A 23764-nucleotide genomic window follows, 5' to 3' on the forward strand; every position below is an offset into this window, starting at 1 on the left:
AATCGCCTCATGCGCTTTTGAGCAACTTAATGCAAGTGGATAGGAGGAGAAATCTGGTGCCGTCTCTATTCATATATACTCTTAAGGGCCACATCCACCAGTTCATTAAGTATGCCTGGTTTGCCTGGTGGGATCCACCTGAACTGAAGCCGCACCCACCGCTGTTGGGCGATAATATTGTGATGTCACTATATCACTGTCATTTCGATTGGGCCTTTTTGACTCAAAGGCTTTCAGCGTTCAGGAAGAAACCAAAAATACACAGAGAAGACATATTTCAATATTCTAACCACACCTGGAGGTCTATTAGAGTAACGTTAACTCCATAGACGCACACCTGGAGGTCTATTAGAGTAACGTTAACTCCATACAGGAAACAGTAAAAGTACAAAAATCATGGCACTCCATCTTTTAACTGTGTGTGTCTGTGTCTGTGTCTGTGTCTGTGTCTGTGTGTGTGTGTGTGTGTGTGTGTGTGTGTGTGTGTGTGTGTGTGTGTGTGTGTGTGTGTGTGTCTGTGTGATTGTGTGTGCTTGTGCGTGCGTGCGTGCGTGCGTGCGTGTCAGGGAGTAGGCAGAGACTGCGTGTGCGTATCCGGGCCACGGCGGACAGCATCGTGCTCCAGTTTGTGCGGCCCACGGCGGACATGAGGCTGCAGGGATACATCCTGGGATACGGAGGAGGAAACATGATCGACAAGCAGTTCATCCTCCTGCCAGAGGAGGGACACACGTACCAGACCGAAGTTGGTAAGACGCACGCACGTAAATAATACAGTCGACGCCAGCGTCCTCACTTCCCACATTCACACATTCACACAATGGTGGCAAGCTCACACCGACCGACTCATTGGAGGCAGCGTAGGGTTCAGTGCCTTGCCCAAGGACACTTCGACAGTGGACAGGAGGACAGGAGGAGCCGGGATTCGAACCGCCGACCCAGGGATCATTGGACCACCTGCTCTACCTCCTGAGCCACAGTCGCCCTTAAAAGTAGTCAGGCGCACAAGCACACGCACGCACGCAGTCAGACGCACGAGCACACGCACGCACGCTGATCTCGTTCCCCTTGAATTCGCCACAGACATGGAGATGAAGGCATTCAACATGTAGGTGTGTGTGCTACTGTATATCAGTCGACACGCGACAGTGTGTTTTCAATAAGTCTAACATTCATTTTGAAGGACAATATGAGACACTAGAAGCAGAGACGTGTGTTTTCAATGAGTCTAACATTAACCCATTTTGACCTGAGATCAGATTCTATAAATGTCTTCTACATCCTGACAGTTTTCTGAAAAAGCTATGTTTCTATGTCAGTCGTTCTTCGATTTTTCTAAAATAGCAGACCTACAAGCTCGTAGCGCGCCACTCGGTGGCGCGCTATGAGCTTGTAGATCTGCTATTTTTCAATAGCTAAAGCATAACATAATGCTAACACCAAAAGGGGTTCCATTTTGGACTGAGGTCGATTAACAAAAAAGGCTTCAAAATCCTAACATTTCTCTGAAAAACCCATGTTTCTTTGTCAGTGGTGCTCAACCTTTTTCATGTCAAGGACCCCCAGAATTAGCTCTATTGGGCCACGGACCCCCATCTCAAAATATGTAGTTCCAGGGACCCCCCCCCCCCCCCCCCAGAAGCAAATATTTTAGTTAAAAATGTTCGCTCTGAAATATATATTCAATGATTTGCGCCACATTATAACGATTTAAAAAAAATAGCAGACCTACAAGCTTGTAGCGCGCCACTCGGTGGCGCGCTACGAGCTTGTAGATCTGCTATTTTTCAATAGCTAAATTATAACATAATGTTTAAAACACCAAAAGGGGTTCCCGCCCAAAATGTGTTAATTAGGACAGTATCAGACACTAGAAGCAGAGACGTGTGTTTTCAATGAGTCTAACATTAACCCATTTTGACCTGAGATCAGATTCTATAAATGTCTTCTACATCCTGACAGTTTTCTGAAAAAGCTATGTTTCTATGTCAGTGATTCTTCGATTTTTCAAAAATAGCAGACCTACAAGCTCGTAGCGCGCCACTCGGTGGCGCGCTATGAGCTTGTAGATCTGCTATTTTTCAATAGCTAAAGCATAACATAATGCTAACACCAAAAGGGGTTCCATTTTGGACTGAGGTCGATTAACAAAAAAGGCTTCAAAATCCTAACATTTCTCTGAAAAACCCATGTTTCTTTGTCATTGGTGCTCAACCTTTTTCATGTCAAGGACCCCCAGAATTATCTCTATTGGGCCACGGACCCCCATCTCAAAATATGTAGTTCCAGGGACCCCCCAACCCCCCCCCCCCCCCAGAAGCAAATATTTTAGTTAAAAATGTTCGCTCTGAAATATATATTCAATGATTTGGGCCACATTATAACGATTTTTCAAAAATAGCAGACCTACAAGCTCGTAGCGCGCCACTCGGTGGCGCGCTACGAGCTTGTAGATCTGCTATTTTTCAAAAGCTAAATTATAACATAATGCTTTAAAACACCAAAAGGGGTTTCCCGCCCAGAATGTGTTAATTAGGACAGTATCAGTCACCAGAAGCAGAGACGTGTGTTTCCAATTAGAAGGACAATATCAGTCAAGCAGAGACATGTGTTTTCAGGGAGTCTAGTATTCATTAGAAGGACACATCAGTCACCAGCAGCAAAGACCTGTGTTGTTTTCTGTGTGTGTGTGTGTGTGTGTGTGTGTGTGTGTGTGTGTGTGTGTGTGTGTGTGTGTGTGTGTGTGTGCGTGTGCGTGTGCGCGTGCGCGTGCGTGCACGTGCTCCACTTTTTTTTCTTTGGCAATGTAAACGTATGTTTTCTCATGCCAATAAAGTCCTTTGAATTGTGTGCGTGTGCGTGTGCGTGCGCGTGCGTGTGTGTGTGAGATAAATGAGGGCCTTTCAAGGTCACAGCGGGTCTCAACTCGCCCGTAACCATGACAACACAACGTGACGTCTGTCTGTCTCTGTTGAAGGAGTAGATATCTGTGACTACCTTTTCATGTCATGAAAGCAGGGAATCGTAATATTGACGCATTGGTTAATAGTTTTGAAACTACAGCTTCTAGAACTGATATGAAGTCAAGTTAAAGGTATATTCAGTGATTTCGCTTCATTCAAAAATCACTTATTTATTTATTTTATTTGGATAATCCTCCCTACTATAGAGTGTGCTGACCATATAAGGAGTTCCTCCCTGTCCCCAGTGAGCCCCTGGGGTCAAAAAACCCTAGTTTTGGTGGCGGGTGGCAAAGCCTTCATCCAATCAGGATGAGAGGGGCCTTCCTCCAATCATGTGTGGGGGCGGGCCTTGGTGCACATGCTGTTGCACTTCCCCCCCACTGTAGAGCGTGTGCATGTGCACATTTTGTTACCGGGGTGGACTGGGTGCTTCTCCAAATCACCCAAATCACTGAATGCTCCTTTAAAACTCACGAGGTTAGAAAACATTGTTTGAATGAATCTCTCTCTCACTCTGCGATGGATAGAATACTACAGGGACAACTATCCCATCGAGTGGGGGTTGGATTCCTTTGTTTTAACTTTTAACCCATTTAGGCCTGACGTCGAAATTTTAAAAAATGTCTTCTAAATTCTTCTCATGTTTCTGTATCAGTGGTGCTCGATATTTCATGTCAAGGACCCCCAAAAATGATATGTAATTGGCCTCTGAAAATATGTTGTTCCAGAAACCCCCCCCAGAAGCAAAGATTTGAGTCAAAAACTGAAAAAATATATATTCCAAATTTGCGACACATTTTCATGACTTTTCGAAAAATAGCAGACCTACAAGCTCGTAGCGCGCCACTCGGTGGCGCGCTATGAGCTTGTAGATCTGCTATTTTTCAATAGCTAAAGTATAACATAATGCTTTAAAACACCAAAAGGGGTTCCCGCCCAGAATGCGTTAAATGGGTCTCTTTCACGGCTCTCTGGATGATGAATGACCTCTGAGACGTGGTGTGCACCAAGGCGCCACCTGCTGGAACCCACTCCAACTAGTAGTCCCGGGAGGACCAAAATGATACATGTACAACATGGTAGTTTTTACAAAATATAATTGTTAATACATCTTTCTTTGAGGTTTACATTAGACAAAAGCTGACAGACTAGTGATACGTTTCAAAACGATTGGGTGTAAATAGGCGGATTTTACCGCACATTTGCAGGGTTGTTCAATTTGTTAGCGCGCACGCACGCACGCACGCACGCACGCACGCACGCACACACACACACTCACACATTTGAAATGTTTATTTATGTCCACATAATGAGAAGTACAGGAATACCTTGTACAAAGGACATAAACACTGCCAGTGCAGTTTGACAATAGAAGAGCAGCCAGTTACTGTACAACGCACACGCACGCACACACACGCACACACACACACACACACACACACTTCCAATGTGGCGCTCAGATGTCTGTCGACCCCGCCCACGAGAGTCCATGCCAACCAATCGGCGGCCATGCTTTTATTCAACATGTCATTTTTATTTATTTTTCCAGAAGTGATGTTTCTTCACTCCTAATCCACTTAACACCCAGGATCTACCCACACAGAGCATCTTAACACCCAGGATCTACCCACACAGAGCATCTTAACACCCAGGATCTACCCACACAGAGCATCTTAACACCCAGGATCTACCCACACAGAGCATCTTAACACCCAGGATCTACCCACACAGAGCATCTTAACACCCAGGATCTGCCCACACAGAGCATCTTAACACCCAGGATCTACATTACATTACAGTCATTTAGCAGACGCTTTTATCCAAAGCGACTTACAATAAGTGTATTCAACATAGGTAGGGAACAAAAACTACTAATCACCAGAAGTCTTTAGTGCATTTTCTGCAAAAACAAGCAACCAAGAGTATACCTAGCGCTAAGGTAAAAGTGCAATATATCAGCTACCTATTTCCTTAACCGGATGAGACAAAATAGCTAAATCAAATGAGCATGAGCTAAAACAATTAAGTGTATCGACTAAACAAGATCCAATAAACAATACAACAATAGAAAACAAACGTTCGTACAACTAGTTAACAACAAGTAGGTCAGGCAGAGAGGAAGGGTAGTGTTTCCTGAAGAGGTGGGTTTTCAACCTGCGGCGAAATATGGGCAGTGACTCTGCTGTCCTAACATCAGTGGGGAGTTCATTCCACCACTGTGGGGCCAGAACAGAAAAGAGTCGTGACCGTGTGGATCGACCAGAAGGACCCTTGAGTGACGAGGCAATCAGTCGCCCCGAGGTGGCAGACCGAAGTGGTCGGGCAGGGGTGTAGGCATCGACCATAGCCCGGAGATAGGAAGGAGCTGTTCCTTTCACTGCCCTATAGGCTAACACCAGGGTTTTGAACTGGATGCGGGCCGCTACGGGGAGCCAGTGTAGAGAACGGAGAAGGATGGTTGTGTGGGAGAACTTGGGGCGGTTGAACACCAGACGAGCCGCAGCTTTCTGAACAAGCTCCAGAGGTCTGATGGCAGATGCCGGAGCACCAGCAAGGAGAGAGTTGCAGTAGTCCAGGCGGGAGATGACGAGAGCCTGGATGAGCACCTGGGCTGCCTTCTCCGTGAGGAAGGGGCGAATCCTCCTGATGTTGTAGAGGAGGAATCTGCAGGACCTTGTCACTGATGCGATGTTTGCCGAGAACGTCAGTTGATCGTCCAGGGTCACACCCAGATTTTTCGCAGTCCGAGTTGAGGTCACCACAGCATTATCAATGGTGATGGCCATGTCTCGGTGCGGACAGCCCTTCCCCGGGAGGAACATCAGCTCGGTCTTGTCCAGGTTGAGCTTCAGGTGGTTTGTCGACATCCACGCCGAGATGTCAGCCAGACAAGCAGCAATGCGTGCCTCCACTTGGGTATCAGAGGGGGGGAATGAGAGGATCAGCTGGGTGTCATCGGCATAGCAGTGGTAGGAAAAGCCATGGGAGTGGATGACAGCACCCAGAGATGTAGTGTAGAGAGAGAAAAGAAGAGGACCCAGAACCGAGCCTTGGGGAACCCCAGTTGTGAGCCTGTGTGGTTCTGACACAGACCCTCTCAGCATCACCTGGTAGGAGCGACCCGTCAGGTAGGATGCAAACAGGGAGAGTGCAGAGCCTGAGACACCCATCCCCTCGAGGGTGGAGAGGAGGATCTGATGGTTCACCGTGTCGAACGCTGCAGACAGGTCCAGGAGTATCAGGACGGAGGAGAGAGAGTTCGCTCTAGCGGCATGGAGCGACTCCGTCACTGCCAGCAGGGCAGTCTCTGTCGAGTGACCCACTTTGAAACCAGACTGGTTGGAGTCCAGGAGGTTGTTCTGGTGGAGATAGGAGGACAGTTGTTTAAAGACAGCACGTTCGAGAGTTTTAGATAGGAAGGATAGAAGGGAAACCGGTCTGTAGTTCTTGATCTCAGAGGGGTCAAGTGTCGGTTTCTTCAGGAGGGGGGTGACTCTGGCAGTCTTGAAAGTAGAGGGAAAGTAGCCAGATGTCAGAGAGGTGTTAATAAGGTGGGTTAAGAAGGGAAGAAGTTCAGGTGCAATAGACTGCAACAGAGTGGATGGGACCGGGTCCAGAGAGCATGAGGTGGGGCGACTAGAGGTAACAAGGAGAAGGACCTCGTTAGGGGAGAGGGGAGAGAAGTGGGATAGAGAGGGGATGGGGGGGGGAAGAGGAGTAGATGAAGGTAGAGAGGGGGGGGTGGCAGGCAGACGGGTGTGGGCAGCGCGCAGGGCACCAGCCGGGGGAGGAGGGAAGGAGGATCGGATATCGTTCACCTTCTTGTCAAAGAAGTTGGCGAAATCGTCAGGGAGGAGGGACGAGGAGGGAGGAGGGGGTGGTGGTTGTAGGAGAGAGGAGAAAGTTTCAAAGAGTTTTTTAGGGTTGGAAGCAGAAGCCTGAATTTTAGTGCAGAAAAAAGCAGCTTTAGCAGCTGATAGAGAGGAGGAAAAAGTAGAAATGAGAGATTGGAAGGTGAGAAGGTCCTCCGGGAGGTTGCCCTTTCTCCATTTGCGCTCAGCCGCTCTCAGGCTCCGTCTCTCAGTCCGCACTGAGTCCGACAACCAGGGGGCAGGTGGAGTTTGGCGTGCAGGCCTGGTGGTGAGGGGACAGAGATGGTCGAGAGAAGAGGATAGAGTAGAGAAAAGAAGATCTGTGGCGGTATCAGGGGATAGAAGAGCAAAGGATTCAGGGGCAGGGAGAGCAGAGAGAACAGAAGAGGAAAGATCAGTGGAGGAAAGTGAGCGAAGATTGTGACGTGAGGAAATCATGTGGGTAGGGAGGGGCTGTGAGGGGGGAGAGGAGAGAGAGAGAGAGTAGGACATGAAGTAGTGATCAGAGAGTTTCTTACCCTTTTCACTGGAAAGAGGAGTGACAGACAGGTTAGCAATAGAGCAGCCTCTGGTGAAGATCAGGTCCAGTTGGTTGCCCGCCTCATGGGTAGGAGGAGATGGGGAAAGAACTAGGTCAAAGGCGGCGAGAAACGAAAGTAGTGGGTCTAGCTGCTTCTCAGTCGGGAGGTTGAAGTCACCCAGAAGGATGAATCCAGAGCCATCGACAGGGAAGTGGGAGACTAGATGGTCCAGCTCCTCCAGGAAGCCACCAGCAGGGCCCGGTGGGCGATAAACAGCTGCAATGGTGAGCTTGACTGGATGAGAAACAGTGACCACATGAAATTCAAATGAGGTAGGAGAGAATAGTGACAGTGAAACAGGAGAGTATTTCCATTTTCTGGAAATGAGCAGACCAACCCCACCACCTGTCCGCACGGCTCTGGGAGTGTGAGAGAAAGAGTACACATCTGACAGAGCCGCGGGCGTAGCAGTGTTTTCTGGTCTGATCCAGGTCTCAGTCAGAGCAAGGAAGTTAAGGGAGAGCAAGGAGGCGTAGGCTGAGATGAAAGCAGATTTGCCTTCCACCACAGCCGAGTGGCAATTCCAAAGCCCTCCCGTTACCACTTGCTCGACGTGAGTTGAAAGAGTAGGATAGATGAGATTAGTTGTGTCGCGACATCTGGGTGTAACCCAGTGTTTGTGCGACCGCCAGGAAGAAGAGAGGACAGGAATAGGAAGAAAACACATTGTAGATCACTAAACATATACTACAATACACTACTATATCTATCACACTACTATATATGTCACTAATCAATGCTACAGCTTATCGTTCAGTGTCGCCTTTGTCCGCCTGGCCTTCGTTTGCTGGCCGCCGCTTAACAGCTGACGCTTTCGGCTGGTGGTATAAGGCCACTCCAACTGATTGCTAATCGTCTGCCAGGAGTGCTGGCTAAAGCACTCACTTCACACTTCACAAGGAAATCAAGTGGCCTATACTACTTATCAAGTGGCCTATTACAGGGTGAAACTAATTAAACTAGTCTACTAGTCTACTGTTTGAACACAAACAATACAACTATAAACTCTGACTACCACACAAGCTAATAATATAATACTAATACAAAAGTACTTAGAGTAACACTAACAGCAGTTTGCTAAAATACAGAATAATGCTACTTACTCAACTAGACAGGTCAGGAGCTCTGTTCACTTCAAATGTTGGTTATACACTACCCACACAGAGCATCTTAACACCCAGGATCTACCCACACAGAGCATCTTAACACCCAGGATCTACCCACACAGAGCATCTTAACACCCAGGATCTACCCACACAGAGCATCTTAACACCCAGGATCTACCCACACAGAGCATCTTAACACCCAGGATCTACCCACACAGAGCATCTTAACACCCAGGATCTACCCACACAGAGCATCTTAACACCCAGGATCTACCCACACAGAGCATCTTAACACCCAGGATCTACCCACACAGAGCATCTTAACACCCAGGATCCACCCACACAGAGCATCTTAACACCCAGGATCTACCCACACAGAGCATCTTAACACCCAGGATCTACCCACACAGAGCATCTTAACACCCAGGATCTACCCACACAGAGCATCTTAACACCCAGGATCTACCCACACAGAGCATCTTAACACCCAGGATCTACCCACACAGAGCATCTTAACACCCAGGATCTACCCACACAGAGCATCTTAACACCCAGGATCTACCCACACAGAGCATCTTAACACCCAGGATCTACCCACACAGAGCATCTTAACACCCAGGATCTACCCACACAGAGCATCTTAACACCCAGGATCTACCCACACAGAGCATCTTAACACCCAGGATCTACCCACACAGAGCCTCTTAACACCCAGGATCTACCCACACAGAGCATCTTAACACCCAGGATCTACCCACACAGAGCCTCTTAACACCCAGGATCTACCCACACAGAGCATCTTAACACCCAGGATCTACCCACACAGAGCATCTTAACACCCAGGATCTACCCACACAGAGCATCTTAACACCCAGGATCTACCCACACAGAGCATCTTAACACCCAGGATCTACCCACACAGAGCATCTTAACACCCAGGATCTACCCACACAGAGCATCTTAACACCCAGGATCTACCCACACAGAGCATCTTAACACCCAGGATCTACCCACACAGAGCATCTTAACACCCAGGATCTACCCACACAGAGCATCTTAACACCCAGGATCTACCCACACAGAGCATCTTAACACCCAGGATCTACCCACACAGAGCATCTTAACACCCAGGATCTACCCACACAGAGCCTCGCCGCCCTGGCATTACACACTCCAGTGCTTTAGAAGTGCGGATACCTTTTTTACGAGTCGATCTACAAGCTCACATCATGGCGCATCACCAAAATCATGAAAACAGCGTCTTGTAAAAAAAGAAATAGAAATCTAAAGGTGGTTGCACACTGGTCCTTTTTGAGTGGTGCAACCACTCCCTTACGGAGCTATGTGTGTGGGTGGGTGCGTCCGAGCACGAAAACAGCATGGTTGTTTTTCACCACCTGTGCGCAACCTAACACAAACACACATGCACATATTAACTGTATATATGGTGATTTCGGGTGTGCCAGTGCAGTACAGTGACAGTACAGTACAGTAGAGGGTACAGTTCGCTGGAATTGAGCCAGCACCCTGGGTGCGTTCCTGTGGGTCTGGAACCCCCCCAGGGACCCCCACACGGAGTTGCACCACTCACTTCACACAGGTGTGATTTTTTTCGCTGCATGCAGATCCGAAAGTAGTACAGTAGCTAACTATCCTTAGCTGTCAGCCTGTCACCAACACCTCACTAAACTGTATACAGATGAGATATCTGGCAGCAGAGTGCTGCAAACTGATCAAATAAAGTCAGGTAGATTGTTTTTTCATCCAGTGTGCAAAACACATTAAATCTAAATAAGTAACTAAATACTTTTTCAAATACTTGTAGTGGGTATTGAAGTATAAAGTGCTGAATACTAAGGGTGCACTCACACGGTTCATGCAATTCTCTGTGCTCGTTGGGTGTTGTGTCATGGCCGCCCAGCGGCCCAATGCATTTCCAATGGAGGTCACATGGTTTGACCCAACATTGTGTTGTGTGAGGGGGAGGGGTGCACGACTGCGCCCCTCCCCCTCACACAACACAATGTTGGGTCAAACCATGTGACCTCCATTGGCAATACATTGGGCGGCCATGACACAACACAACATGCATCCAACGAGCATCCAACGAGCACAGAATTGCATGAAAGGTGTGAGCTCAGCCTAAAGCAAAGTAAAACAAAATAAAAAAAGTACCTCTTGTACTCAAGTAGAGTACTCTACTCATTCAGAGAGAGAGAGAGAGAGAGAGAGAGAGTGTGTGTGTGTGTGTGTGTGTGTGTGTGTGTGTGTGTGTGTGTGTGTGTGTGTGTGTGTGTGTGTGTGTGTGTGTGTGTGTGTGTGTGTGTGTGTGTGTGTGTGTGTGTGTGTGTGTGTGTGTGTGTGTGTGTGTGTGTGTGTGTGTGTGTGTGTGTCCTGAAGAGAACATGGATCAACGTTAATCCACTTTCCCACAAGTATCTGATTCCTGTTGTCAGCGCGCTACACACACACGCACACGCACACACACACACAGGCACACACACACACAGGCACACACACACAGGCATGCATGTGCGCAAGCGAAGACAAAGTTTACACTGCAGAAGAATACAATAAAATACAAACTCTGTGAAGGTAAACAGCTAAATGTGTGGAGCCGCTGTAAAGCATACAGTGCACATAGCATTGAATAGAAAACCAGTAGTGTCTTTGCTGTGAGCTTGTAGATCAGTTATTTACTTTATCTTGTTGTGAGCTTGTAGATCAGCCATTTACTTTATCTTGTTGTGAGCTTGTAGATCAGCCATTTACTTTATCTTGTTGTGAGCTTGTAGATCAGCCATTTACTTTATCTTGTTGTGAGCTTGTAGATCAGCCATTTACTTTATCTTGTTGTGAGCTTGTAGATCAGCCATTTACTTTATCTTGTTGTGAGCTTGTAGATCAGCCATTTACTTTATCTTGTTGTGAGCTTGTAGATCAGCCATTTACTTGATCTTGTTGTGAGCTTGTAGATCAGCCATTTACTTTATCTTGTTGTGAGCTTGTAGATCAGCCATTTACTTTATCTTGTTGTGAGCTTGTAGATCAGCCATTTACTTTATCTTGTTGTGAGCTTGTAGATCAGCCATTTACTTTATCTTGTTGTGAGCTTGTAGATCAGCCATTTACTTTATCTTGTTGTGAGCTTGTAGATCAGCCATTTACTTTATCTTGTTGTGAGCTTGTAGATCAGCCATTTACTTTATCTTGTTGTGAGCTTGTAGATCAGCCATTTACTTTATCTTGTTGTGAGCTTGTAGATCAGCCATTTACTTTATCTTGTTGTGAGCTTGTAGATCAGCCATTTACTTTATCTTGTTGTGAGCTTGTAGATCAGCCATTTACTTTATCTTGTTGTGAGCTTGTAGATCAGCCATTTACTTTATCTTGTTGTGAGCTTGTAGATCAGCCATTTACTTTATCTGGTTGTGAGCTTGTAGATCAGCCATTTCCTTTATCTTGTTGTGAGCTTGTAGATCAGCTATTTATTATCTGTGTGAGCTTGTAGATCAGCTTTTTATTATCTGTGTGAGCTTGTAGATCAGCTATTTATTATCTGTGTGAGCTTGTAGATCAGCTTTTTATTATCTGTGTGAGCTTGTAGATCAGCTATTTATTATCTGTGTGAGCTTGTAGATCAGCTTTTTATTATCTGTGTGAGCTTGTAGATCAGTTATTTATTATCTGTGTGAGCTTGTAGATCAATTATTTATTATCTGTGTGAGCTTGTAGATCAGCTTTTTATTATCTGTGTGAGCTTGTAGATCAGTTATTTATTATCTGTGTGAGCTTGTAGATCAGCTATTTATTATCTGTGTGAGCTTGTAGATCAGAACGAGAAGCATGTTTGGCTGAAGTGGTTAAAATGTCTGTGTGTGTGTGTGGGGGGGGGGACTATAGCCTACTCTACAGTATAGTCATGCGTGTGTGTGTGTGTGTGCGCGTAAGTGCGTGCGTGCGTGCGTGTGTGCGTGCGTTGGCTTCACCACTCACAAGGAATCCAGCAGCTCTGATTACATACATACCAACCATCAGATTCAGGAAGCCTTTTCAACACTTTGACTTTCCAAAACAATAGTTCAACATTCCACACTGTGTGTGTGCGTGCGTGCACATGCGTGCGACCGTGCGTGCACATGCGTGCGTGAGCACCAACTTGTTTACATCGTTCTCAACGTTTTCAGATGCTGAACCAAAGTACCTGGTCGCCGTTCAGCCCATTCCCAGCAGCCACGAGGAGAAACAGTGCACGGGTGAGGAAACGCAACACAACTACCAGTGGCGTGCACAGATAGACACTAGGGGGTGCTAGAGCACCCCCTGCCCTTTTGGCAATGTGCCCTTTTGGGGGGGAAAAAAAAAACAAAACATTTTTTTTCCTTTTTTTTTTTTTTTTTGATTTTTCAAAAATAGCAGACCTACAAGTTAATAGCGCGCCACTCGGTGGCGCGCTATGAGCTTGTAGATCTGCTATTTTTCAATAGCTAAAGCATAACATAATGCTAACACCAAAAGGGGTTCCCGCCCAAAATGGGTTAAGGCAACCGGCCGGTTCCACGCGCTGCACAAGGTGCCCTTTTTTAACTTGAGCACCTGCCCCTCTAAATGTCTGTGCACGCCACTGTGTATATGCAACGTGCACGCACCAGAGACACACGCAATGTATATCTAACGTGCACACTAGAGAGATACACGCAATGTATCTAACGTGCACACTAGAGAATATACATGCTATGCTGAGTAAATACATACATGTTGTATACGTATTCAGGGTTGGGCCCAAACCACACCACAGGGTCGCCTTGCGACTCCTTGCAACCAAGCGGTTGCGAGTAGACGCGTGGGCGTGGCGTCACATTTGGACCATTGAATTGAACCGCCTGAACCCTTTGGGTCGACAGGACATGTCACACCGCCGGCTGGGACCAACGCTACAACTTTAGTGTGGTTTGGACTTTAGGATTAGTGATTTTTGGTTAACTTACGTTTTTTTTTAATCTTTTTTTCTTTTTTGTTAAAAGGTTAAAGCACTATATTGTGACAGAAATCATTGCTATAGACTATAGAGTGTTTGTTCTGTGTGTGTGTGTGTGTGTGTGTGCGTGTGTGTGTGTGTGTGGGGGGCGGTGGCTCAGGGGTAGAGTCTCCAGATGGTAACCGCAAGGTCGCCAGTTCGAACCCGGGCTCCCCCAGAGTTAGGGTCGAAGTGTCCTTGAGCAAGACACTGAACCCCTAATTGCTCCTGATGTGCTGGTTGGTGCCTTGCATGGTTTCCGCCGCCATCAGTGTATGAATGTGTGTGTGAATGGGTGAATGTAATGCACAATCTATGTAAAGCGCCTTGGATAAAGGCGCTATATAAATGCACCATTTACCATTTTGTGTGTGCGTGTGCGTGTGCGTGTGTGTGTGTGTGTGTGTGTGTGTGTGTGTGTGTGTGCGTGTGCGTGCAGGTAAGGTGGACCTGGATGAGCCTCTGCACCTGGTCGTGCAGGGCTCAGTCAGCCCGACCGCAGTGCTTCTCTCCTGGGGTAAATCCCTGAAGACTCCCCCTGAGGGAGACATGCTGGACGACTGCCTGGAGGACGGGTGAGTTCTCCATCCCTGGCTCTCAAACTGTGGAACAAACTGCTTTTTTTTAAAAAAGCAGTTTTATTAAAAGTCCATAGACTTGGCTGCCATATGAAAGCCAGACATTGCAGGGGCCCTAGTGCCCCTCAAAAACACCATGGATGGATGGATTAGGGCTGGGACTTGAACTGATTAATTTTGATGAATTAAATAAGGAAACAATAACGCGATTCAAGAATATATAAGCATTTTAATCGCACTTAGTTTTTTAACCAACAACAAACTCCAGTGCATGCAATGGGAGAACTGTTTGGCCCAGTGGATGGGGAATTTACATTTCAAATAACATATTTATTAATTCACTCGTATACCAAAATATGTTATAATTTACCAGTTTGACGGCATAAAACGCTTTACCCGCTATTTAATCAAATATTCTACGCTGCCGAGATTGTTTTATTACCTTTAGGTAATTTTAGGTAACCTTTAGGCCATGACAATGCGATACGAGACCACAGAGCAGAGCAAGTTGTAGTCCAAACAAACAGCCCGTCCACTTGCATTGGGCTCAATTTCCCAGAAGCCCTAGCAGCCCAGAGGTTGACTTGATTTCCGGTTTCGTCATCATAACGCGACGGCCTCGTCACCAGGTCCCGGATAAATCCGCTGTTTCTTTTTAATTCTTTTAAAACGGCAAATTAAACGCATTAAACAAATGTCGGGTATAGCGTTTTATGCGCGGTGGAACCCTGGATTAAACAATTAGCGGCCGTCAAACTGTTAAGAAAACTTTCAGGTAATATAATAATTAATTTGATAATTTTTCAATCAAGTTCCAGCCTTAGTGAATGAATGAATGAACGGACGGACGGACGGACGGACGAACTAACAGATTCCGTCCGTAATGTCGTCCATCAGGTTCTACACCATCCGCTACAGAGAGCGGAACAGGAAGTGGAACTACCAGATGTGTCCCACCAGTGACACGGTCATTGACAACCTGAAACCCAACACGCCGTATGAGTTCACCGTCCGCGCCAACCGTGACGACCGCAAGGCCGGGCGTGACGACCGCACGGCCGGGCGGGCGGACGACCGCACGGCTGGGCGGAACGACGGCACGGCCGGGAGGGACGACCGCACGACCGGGCTGGACGACCGCACGGCCGGGCGGAACGACCGCACGTCGGCCGGGCGGGATGACCGCATGGCCGGGAGGTGGAGCAACGCTGTCCTCCATAACACCAACATGGCAGGTATGATGAGCCTAGTATAGATGATATTGGACAGGTATGATGATATTGGACAGGTATGAGGATATAGGTAGATCAACCTATCACACCTGTACATGACAACCAATCATTGACCAATACCAAAATCAACTGAGTTTCCTGTCTGTCTGTCTGTCTGTCTGTCTGTCTGTCTGTCTGTCTGTCTGTCTGTCTGTCTGTCTGTCTGTCTGTCTGCAGAAAAGGGCCTTCCTAAGCCTTACAAGGTCCGCAATCCTCTGGCCAAGCCCCTGGTATGTACGCAAGCACACACACACACACACACGCAAGCACGCACAACGTTGCACATTGCAAGTGTTCAACATGCAGTTGTTGAACGTGTGTAAGTTAAGTTACAGAACAAGCCACTCCTCCCCTCTTGATAAAGAGGTGTAGAGGGAAAATTAATGGTTAAAGATGGAGTGCCACGATTTTTTTCCACCCTAAAACATGATCATCAGGTATTATTATTAGAGCTGGGACTCGATTAAAAATTTTAATCTAATTAATCAGAGGCTTTGTAGTTAATTAATCTCGATTAATCGCATTTTAATCGCATATCATTATTTGACCCGAGAACAGTGAGAAAGCTATTTTTTTAAATGGATTTTGGTATACTAGTGAATCAATGAATAGTGAATACACAAGTTTAAGCAATAAAACATTGTTTTTGTAGTAATAATAGGGGTAATAAATTATAATATCTCAAATTTAATAATTTATATAAAGCTTTTCTGAGTACACAAAAATGCTTTACAAGGGGGACATGATAAATCAAAAACAACTTTATTAGAGGAAAAACACTAAGGAATTAAATAGATGAAATAGCTGGGGAAAGCAATATTGAAGGTTTGGATGGTGGGGGCATGTCTCTGAGTGTTTGGGGAATGCATTTCACAGGGTTGGGGGGGGGCTTGGTGCAGCAAAGTGACATGACCATAACAAAGCACCTCTGTTTCTTCCTTGGACATACAGTAACAGCCATTAACAGATTTTACATTTTATTTGGCCATAACCGTTTAGTTAGAAACCATGTCATCTGGTCGGGTCCTTGAATTGCTACTGGTAGTTGGAATAACGTTAGCTCTGATCCATAGTGTTAGAAGGAGGAAAGTAGGCTTTCACATATTTTTTTGTGCTAAAAACGAGGGGCTGCACAGCCTGCACTTCCGTGGGTGTGAGGGGAAAGGATCAAATTAAGTACCATAGAACTCCTCCTGAGTCCTAACTACGCTAAGGACCAGAGCTACTGTTGTTGACGTTAGCTTCCAGGCTAGGCTCGGTGCAACATGTTTCGCATCGAGCCGATACTGGAGGCTTGACGAGGTGCGGTCTTCGGTGATATGCGAATTCTTTATTGAATAATTGCACACAACTGTGCTGTAATCCACGCTATCATCGGATAGTCTTTTAAATCCTATTTCCAATCCACGGGGACAAGCAAAGTGATCTCAGCGGCTTCCCCCGGTCTGGTGAACTGTCTGGTGGTGTTATTGTTCCCCCAATGCTGCTGGGGCATACCATTCTAAAGGGGGGTGGTTTCCACTCCCTGTAACAACGGACACTTCACTCGGTGAACTGGGTGGTGCGCCGGTCCATCTGAAAACTGTCCAGTGACAACGTTCCGCGGTGAAAAAAATAGTGCGATTAAAATGCGTTAATTTTTTTAACGCGTTAATTTTTCTGTAGTTAATTAATCTCAATTAACGCGTTAAAGTCCCGGCCCTAATTATTATATATTATTATTATATAAATTCTGGGAAATTGCAAAGTGTGGTTGCCTCACTCGCTAATATAGGCCCCTCCCAGTAATTGAGTGTTTTTTCCCCCCCGAAATCATGTTTTTGCAACAAACGGGTAAGTGTTTTTGCAATTGTGGCGCCCCCTATGGTTGAAAATGGAATTGCTCTGCGTTTATTAAGCCACCCTCAACATGTGATTCAAATGTGGGGTGGATTGGACATTCCGTTAGTGATTTGTGCCGTTTTTTGTAAAATAGGCCCCTCCCACTAACTTTGGAAGCTGATTACAGATTAACGATACGGAATATAAAAATTCTGACTGTGCTGTTTTAATTGAATAGGTCCGGAGATCATGTGTACCGATTTTTGTGAGATTTGGACAAAATATGTAGGTGGAGGATCCAAAAGTGTGTTTTGAACAAAATTCAAAATGGCGGAAAATCTATCTAGACGCAAATGGGCGTGGCCTATATGGGGAGATGCGTCATGACCCAAGGAATCCAGGGGATTGTTTTTATGACCTACCATTCAAGAGTTATAATGCAAAACGTAAAGTGGACTGTTATAGCGCCACCATGAGGCCGACCGATGTAATCATAAGTTAATTAATTTTCGTAATTATTATGAACCTCTCCTCCAAATGTTGTAACTACAGCCTTTAAGGTCTCAGTGAAACAAATGGTTGAATGTGAGTTTTGGCATTTTCCCATTCAAGTGAATGGGGGAAATTAATTCACTCATTAATTAATATCAATTAAACTATACAACGGATGTCTTAGCAAGGAGAAAGCACACGATTCCCGATGAAGCCGGTCGTTTTGACATATGGCTCGAGTGTGTGCGGCAAAAACTGTGGGAGGAGTAGCACGACAAAATAAAGTTTATACAGAAAGAAAACAAAGAAAGAAAGAAAGAAAGAAAGAAATAAAGAAAGAAATAAAAGGTAAGGGGAACAATAGTGTGGTTGCCCACACTAATAATGAGGAAGAACTTTTTCCAAAAAGTGTACAGTATTTGTTAAAATCATGCTTTTATGTGGACACGCCCACCAGTTCATTAAGTATGCCTGGTTTGCCTGGTGGGTGGTGATCCACCTGAACTGAAGCCGCACCCACAGCTGTAGTTGTATGATAAAGGGGGAGGGGTTAGGGGAGGGACTGATAGTGTGATGTCACTATATTACTGTTTATTTCATTGGCCCGTTTGACTGTCAAGGGTTCAGCCTCCAGGACGAAACCCTAAATACAAAGTTAATAAACCATTGCACATAAAAACGACTCCATGGTGTCTAATGAAGTGCTGTCACCTCATAGACACATGAAAAACTGGAAAAATACAAAAATTGTGGCACTCCATCTTTAAGTTTACATTGAACATATTAACAGATACAATTCTAATTTTGATGTTTTACAGAACCCTGTCGGACCTCGTGCTTTGTTCCCTCCACGACCTGGTTTGTGTTATTGTTATTTATATTATGAACTTAATAGTTATAGTATACGTACAGTATTTCACCATAATGTGTGTAATATGTGTGCATTCACAGCTCTGACTGTTACCATAATGTGTATAGTACAGTATATGTTACCGTAATGTGTGTAATATGTGTGCATGCCCAGCTATGTTACCATAGTGTGTAGTATACAGTATTTTACTGTAATGTGTGTAATAGGCGTGCAGCCACAGCTCTGTTACCATAATGTGTATAGTACAGTATATGTTACCGTAATGTGTGTAATATGTGTGCATGCCCAGCTATGTTACCATAGTGTGTAGTATATGGTATTTTACTGTAATGTGTGTAATAGGCGTGCAGCCACAGCTCTGTTACCATAATGTGTATAGTACAGTCTATGTTACCGTAATGTGTGTAATATGTGTGCATCCACAGCGCTCCACAACAGAACTCGTCTCTCGCCACAGTTCAAAACACTCGGTTTCCCAGGATCCTCCAGGACTTCCTTTGGTGATTATCACTTCCTGTTTACACACTAACCCTTAAACTAAACACGCACACGCTCACACACACACACACACACACACACACACACACACACACACACACACACACACACACACACACACACACACACAAAGGAACCACATGATTTACGAATGATTTCCCAACAGAACCACCAGAGAGCATCCAGGACACTAAGCCCCGCCCCCAGTGGCCTCAGCTATCGTCGGGTAAAATAATAACAATCAATTGAGTCGTAAAGCTTTACTGGCAGTCGGACGAGTCGCGGCTGTTTGTGATTGGCTGCATGCCAGCATGCCTTTTGAGTCCTTGTGATATTGTACACCAGTGGTTCTCATTTTCATGTCATGAAAGCAGGGAATCATAGCTTCAAATTGACATATTGGTTGTTCAGTTTGACCCACCAGTTTTGGAGATATGGCTTATAGAGTAATGTCTTGCAGAGAAACGGCGAGTTGAGAAAACAGGCTTGAAAGGTTCACTTCTGTGGCCTCTAACATTACACCTAGCTACATGTTTAAGTTTTTCTCCTCTGGTGAAAAGCTGTAATTTGCGCGATGGCAGTCTCTCAGTCAAATCTGGTCACATATTGGGGGAAAACCACTATACATTTCATTTCGGGGGTCCCTGACACGGGAACGATTTGAGAACCGCTGGTGTACGACGTTATCTGAGAGTCGAGAAAGTCCTTGAGGACCAAACCCTGAGGACCATTCAGGGTGTCGTTGGGAAAGAGAGAGCAGGCCCTACCTGAGTAAACAAAGGTGAGAGAAAGAGAGAGTCATGGAGGACAGTACAGTACAGTACAGTACAGTACAGTACAGTACAGTACAGTACAGTACAGTACAGTACAGTACAGTACAGTACAGTACAGTACAGTACAGTACAGTACAGTACAGAGCTGCTTTCTGTCTGTTTGTGCTGAGACATGCTCATCATAGTCTGTCTGTCTGTCTGTCTGTCTGTCTGTCTGTCTATGTATCGTATGTTTTTATGTATCCATGCTTTGTGTGTGTGTGTGTGTGTGTGTGTGTGTGTGTGTGTGTGTGTGTGTGTGTGTGTGTGTGTGTGTGTGTGTGTGTGTGTGTGTGTGTGTGTGTGTGTGTGTGTGTGTGTGTGTGTGTGTGTGTGTGTGTGTGAGAGACCCATCCCTTACGGGATTATAAGACACCAACAACATAAAAAACAAAAACAGAACAGAAATAAACATAAAAATAAAATACATCACATATAAGTTTTCTTTGTCCGTATGTCCCAAGCTTTCTCTATATATTCTGCTATTCTGCTATTTTTACATCTGTTAAATAACTTTTGACGTAGCTCATGATACAACGGGCAATAGAAAAGAAAATGGAACTCGTTCTCAATATCATTTATATCACAATAGGTGCAAATACGGTCTTCTTCTGTAACGCCTCTATACCAGTGGTTCCAAAACCTTTTCATGTCAAGGACCCCCAAATCAACATGTATTAGGCCAGGGACCCCCATTTGAAAACATATGCCAGTGACCTCGATAAGGAAGGATTTTTATGGCTCTAGCAGTGATTCCGAAACATATTAATTTCAAGGACCCCCCCAGTTTCACACGCATTATGCTACGGACCCCCGATTTAATGGCATTTCTATCTCTGGTACCCCAATTTATATTGTAAAACCACTGTTAATTTAACTCAGAGAGTGTACAAATGGAACCAAATGGACCTGTTAGGGTCCATTTGGTTCCATTTGTACACTCTCAGAGTTACAGACCCATAAGGGTCCATTTGGTTACAAACTATCTCTAATTGAGCTAGGGACCCCCCTCAAGTACCCCTAGGGGTCCCCGGACCCCACTTTGGGAACCACTGCTCTATACCTCCCAGTCTCAAGGTGCAAGGGCAAGATCCCAGAACCAAGTTGGGAACATAGAGATCTTTGTCTTTTGGATAATGGGGCACAAACGTACTTTTCACTAGCTTAACAGCTTTTTATCGTAACAAAATGAATGTTCTCAGCTTTGGTTTGTACAATATGTCCTGAAATAAACTATAAAGTGTGTCTTTAACCATGGACATGTTTACAACACTGTTATTTAGAAAACTGTCATGTAACCCAGTTCTTACAAGAGTGTCCTCTATTGCACTCGCCCATGATGCACCTTTTACTGATACATCCCAGTTGAAAATCTTCCTAGCAACTCTGTTCTCTGGCATTCTGATTGGTCGGTTCCATAAGGCCACCATGCTGCCTCTCCACCTTATCTCACACGGCTCCCATTCCATGTCTCCTGTTATTAAATGGTAAATGGTGCATTTATATAGCGCCCTTTATCCAAGGCGCTTTACATAGATTGTGCATTACATTCACCCATTCACACACACATTCATACACCGATTGCGGCGGAAACCATGCAAGGTACCAACCACCAGCACATCGGGAGCAATTTGGGGTTCAGTGTCTTGCCCAAGGACACTTCGACATGTAGACAGGAGGAACCGGGATTCGAACCGCAGACCCATGGATCATTGGACGACCTGCTCTACCTCCTGAGCCACAGTCGCCCTATTATTGCCAATACAGGCGCAAATGTATACACTCCTAGAAAGTACCGTATGGCTCTATTCTGAACCGTTTATCCCTTCATATTCATGTTTGAGCCCCATATTCCCGCCATATAATCCATAGCCTCGGAAACCCAGACGTTTTTATTTCCAGGGAGAAAAAAAAAGTCTGGGACCGAGTCCACTTCAATTCGGCATACAGTAGCGCAAACGTCGACCACTCTCTGCTGCATTTTGATCGTCTGCACCTTTATTAAATTGACGCACACACGCACACCCGTACACACACACACACTGCTCTCTCTCTCTGTCGCTCTAATAAATTAGTCTCATTTCGCCCGGCGGATCCTGCCGGGAGCTGCCTATGCCATAGAAAGCATAGGTGGACCCCAGGCTATATAATCCATGACAGGGCAGACACACGTGTGAAACAGTTTGGAGTATAGGGTGTGTGTGTGTGTGTGTGTGTGTGTGTGTGTGTGTGTGTGTGTGTGTGTGTGTGTGTGTGTGTGTGTGTGTGTGTGTGTGTGTGTGTGTGTGTGTGTGTGTGTGTGTGTGTGTGTGTGTGTGTGTGTGTGCTCTGGTTTTTATATCTTTGTGGGGACACAAATCTGTTTACACAGTCACGTCATGGGGACCAGTTACGGTATGGGGACAAAAAACCTAGTCCCCATGAGGGAAACCGTTAAAAAACCAACCCAGGAGATGCTTTATATGTGCCTGTGAGGTTTTTAGCCTTGGCCCATAAGGGACGTTTTTTGATCATCGTGTGTGTGTAAGTGGTGCTCAGTATCTCCCCCTAAGGGTTTTAGCTGCTATTGCACTCATTACATTCTCACACACACTTTTGTGGCCGCACCCACATCATTATGTGGCCCCACCCACCCTGTTCCCCACAAGGAGGGATTATACCATCAAATTGAGTGTTAACAGGTGTAACAGAACAGGAGATTCCAGAACAAGGCAGTGAAGATGGAAGCAAAAGCAAAACACAAGGTAAGCTATTTTTTTCTGAACAACAATTAATAAAAACAGTGCTCAACCACAGATATTTGAAAGATCACTATAACCAGTATTTGACCATAACATTTTGTGAATTAGCTCTGATTATTAAGATAGCTCAGTTAGCTAAGTTAGCTCATAACATTTTGTGAATTAGCTCTGATTATTAAGCTAGCTCAGTTAGCTAAGTTAGCTCAAATGGCTCACATGGGCTGAAGACAGTTTAGATCAGTTAGAGAGATTGCTTTTCCTGTACTTTCAGGTTAGTAATGACCTTAAAACTACTGTTTTGTAACACAAATAATTTTGTGATGAAGTTAAGATACTTAGCTTCAGTTTAGCTTCAGATATAAGGATGATGTTGTTTGGTGGTAATTTCATGTAATGTAATCCAATGTGGGCTCCTGAAACGTTTTTTTTGCTATTTTCTGTGAAAATAGTCAGAATGGATATACAATTTCGTTTTTGTGTTAGGACTTTCTACTGTATAAAGTATATATGTTGAGTTTGGTCCAGTTTGTAGTGTTGTAGCATTAGCTTCCTTTAGCTGCTGTCTTTCTGTGTAGCACTGTAGCAGTGCAGCCAGTGACTCTGCAATGATGTGATATTAAAGAAAATGGTAATAATAGGCAGAATAATTGACACATCAGAAGACGTCCCCATGATGCACATTAGCACGGGGTCCCCAATATGAATGTTTTAAGATGTGTGTGTGTGTGTATTTATGCAAGCTTGAAGGCAAAATAATTGAAACTTCAGAAGACGTCCCCGTGATGCACATTTAGCACGGAGTCCCCAAGATGCATGTTTTAAGATGTGTGTGTGTGTTTGTTTGTGTGTGTATTTATATGTCCCCGTGATGCACATTAGCTTAAAGTGTGTTAAATGTCCCCATATATCACAAAACTGAAAGAGATTTCTAAATACCTACTATCTATCTACTATTTAGTATGACTGTCCGTTCTCTCACACACTCACTCTGTATAATTATGTCAATTTAACAACATAGCCGCAGCCAACTGGTGGTGTTTTTTCCTTTACTGGGGCTTATCAGACTTAACATTATGGTAATGTTTCGGGCCGGGCTAAGCCTTGGGTTTGACCAGTTCGGGTCCAGGCTTTAATTGTCAGG

The 23764-nt window shown here is 45.2% G+C and overlaps 1 protein-coding gene across 1 annotated transcript in view; it reads left to right on the forward strand.

Moving 5' to 3' along the window:
- The window catches only part of LOC306917174 (target of Nesh-SH3-like), an 81369-nt gene that overhangs the window by 20381 nt on the left and 37224 nt on the right, over window positions 1-23764 (forward strand). Inside the window, exons 2-8 of the mRNA XM_079495307.1 lie at window positions 567-749; window positions 12710-12778; window positions 13979-14114; window positions 15015-15352; window positions 15566-15618; window positions 18520-18559; window positions 18998-19072. Coding sequence (XP_079351433.1) covers window positions 567-749; window positions 12710-12778; window positions 13979-14114; window positions 15015-15352; window positions 15566-15618; window positions 18520-18559; window positions 18998-19072 — 894 coding nt within the window. The remainder of the gene's footprint in view (window positions 1-566; window positions 750-12709; window positions 12779-13978; window positions 14115-15014; window positions 15353-15565; window positions 15619-18519; window positions 18560-18997; window positions 19073-23764) is intronic.

Source organism: Electrona antarctica (assembly GCF_951216825.1).
Source record: "Electrona antarctica genome assembly, chromosome: 24".
NCBI classification, from domain to species: Eukaryota; Metazoa; Chordata; class Actinopteri; order Myctophiformes; family Myctophidae; genus Electrona; species Electrona antarctica.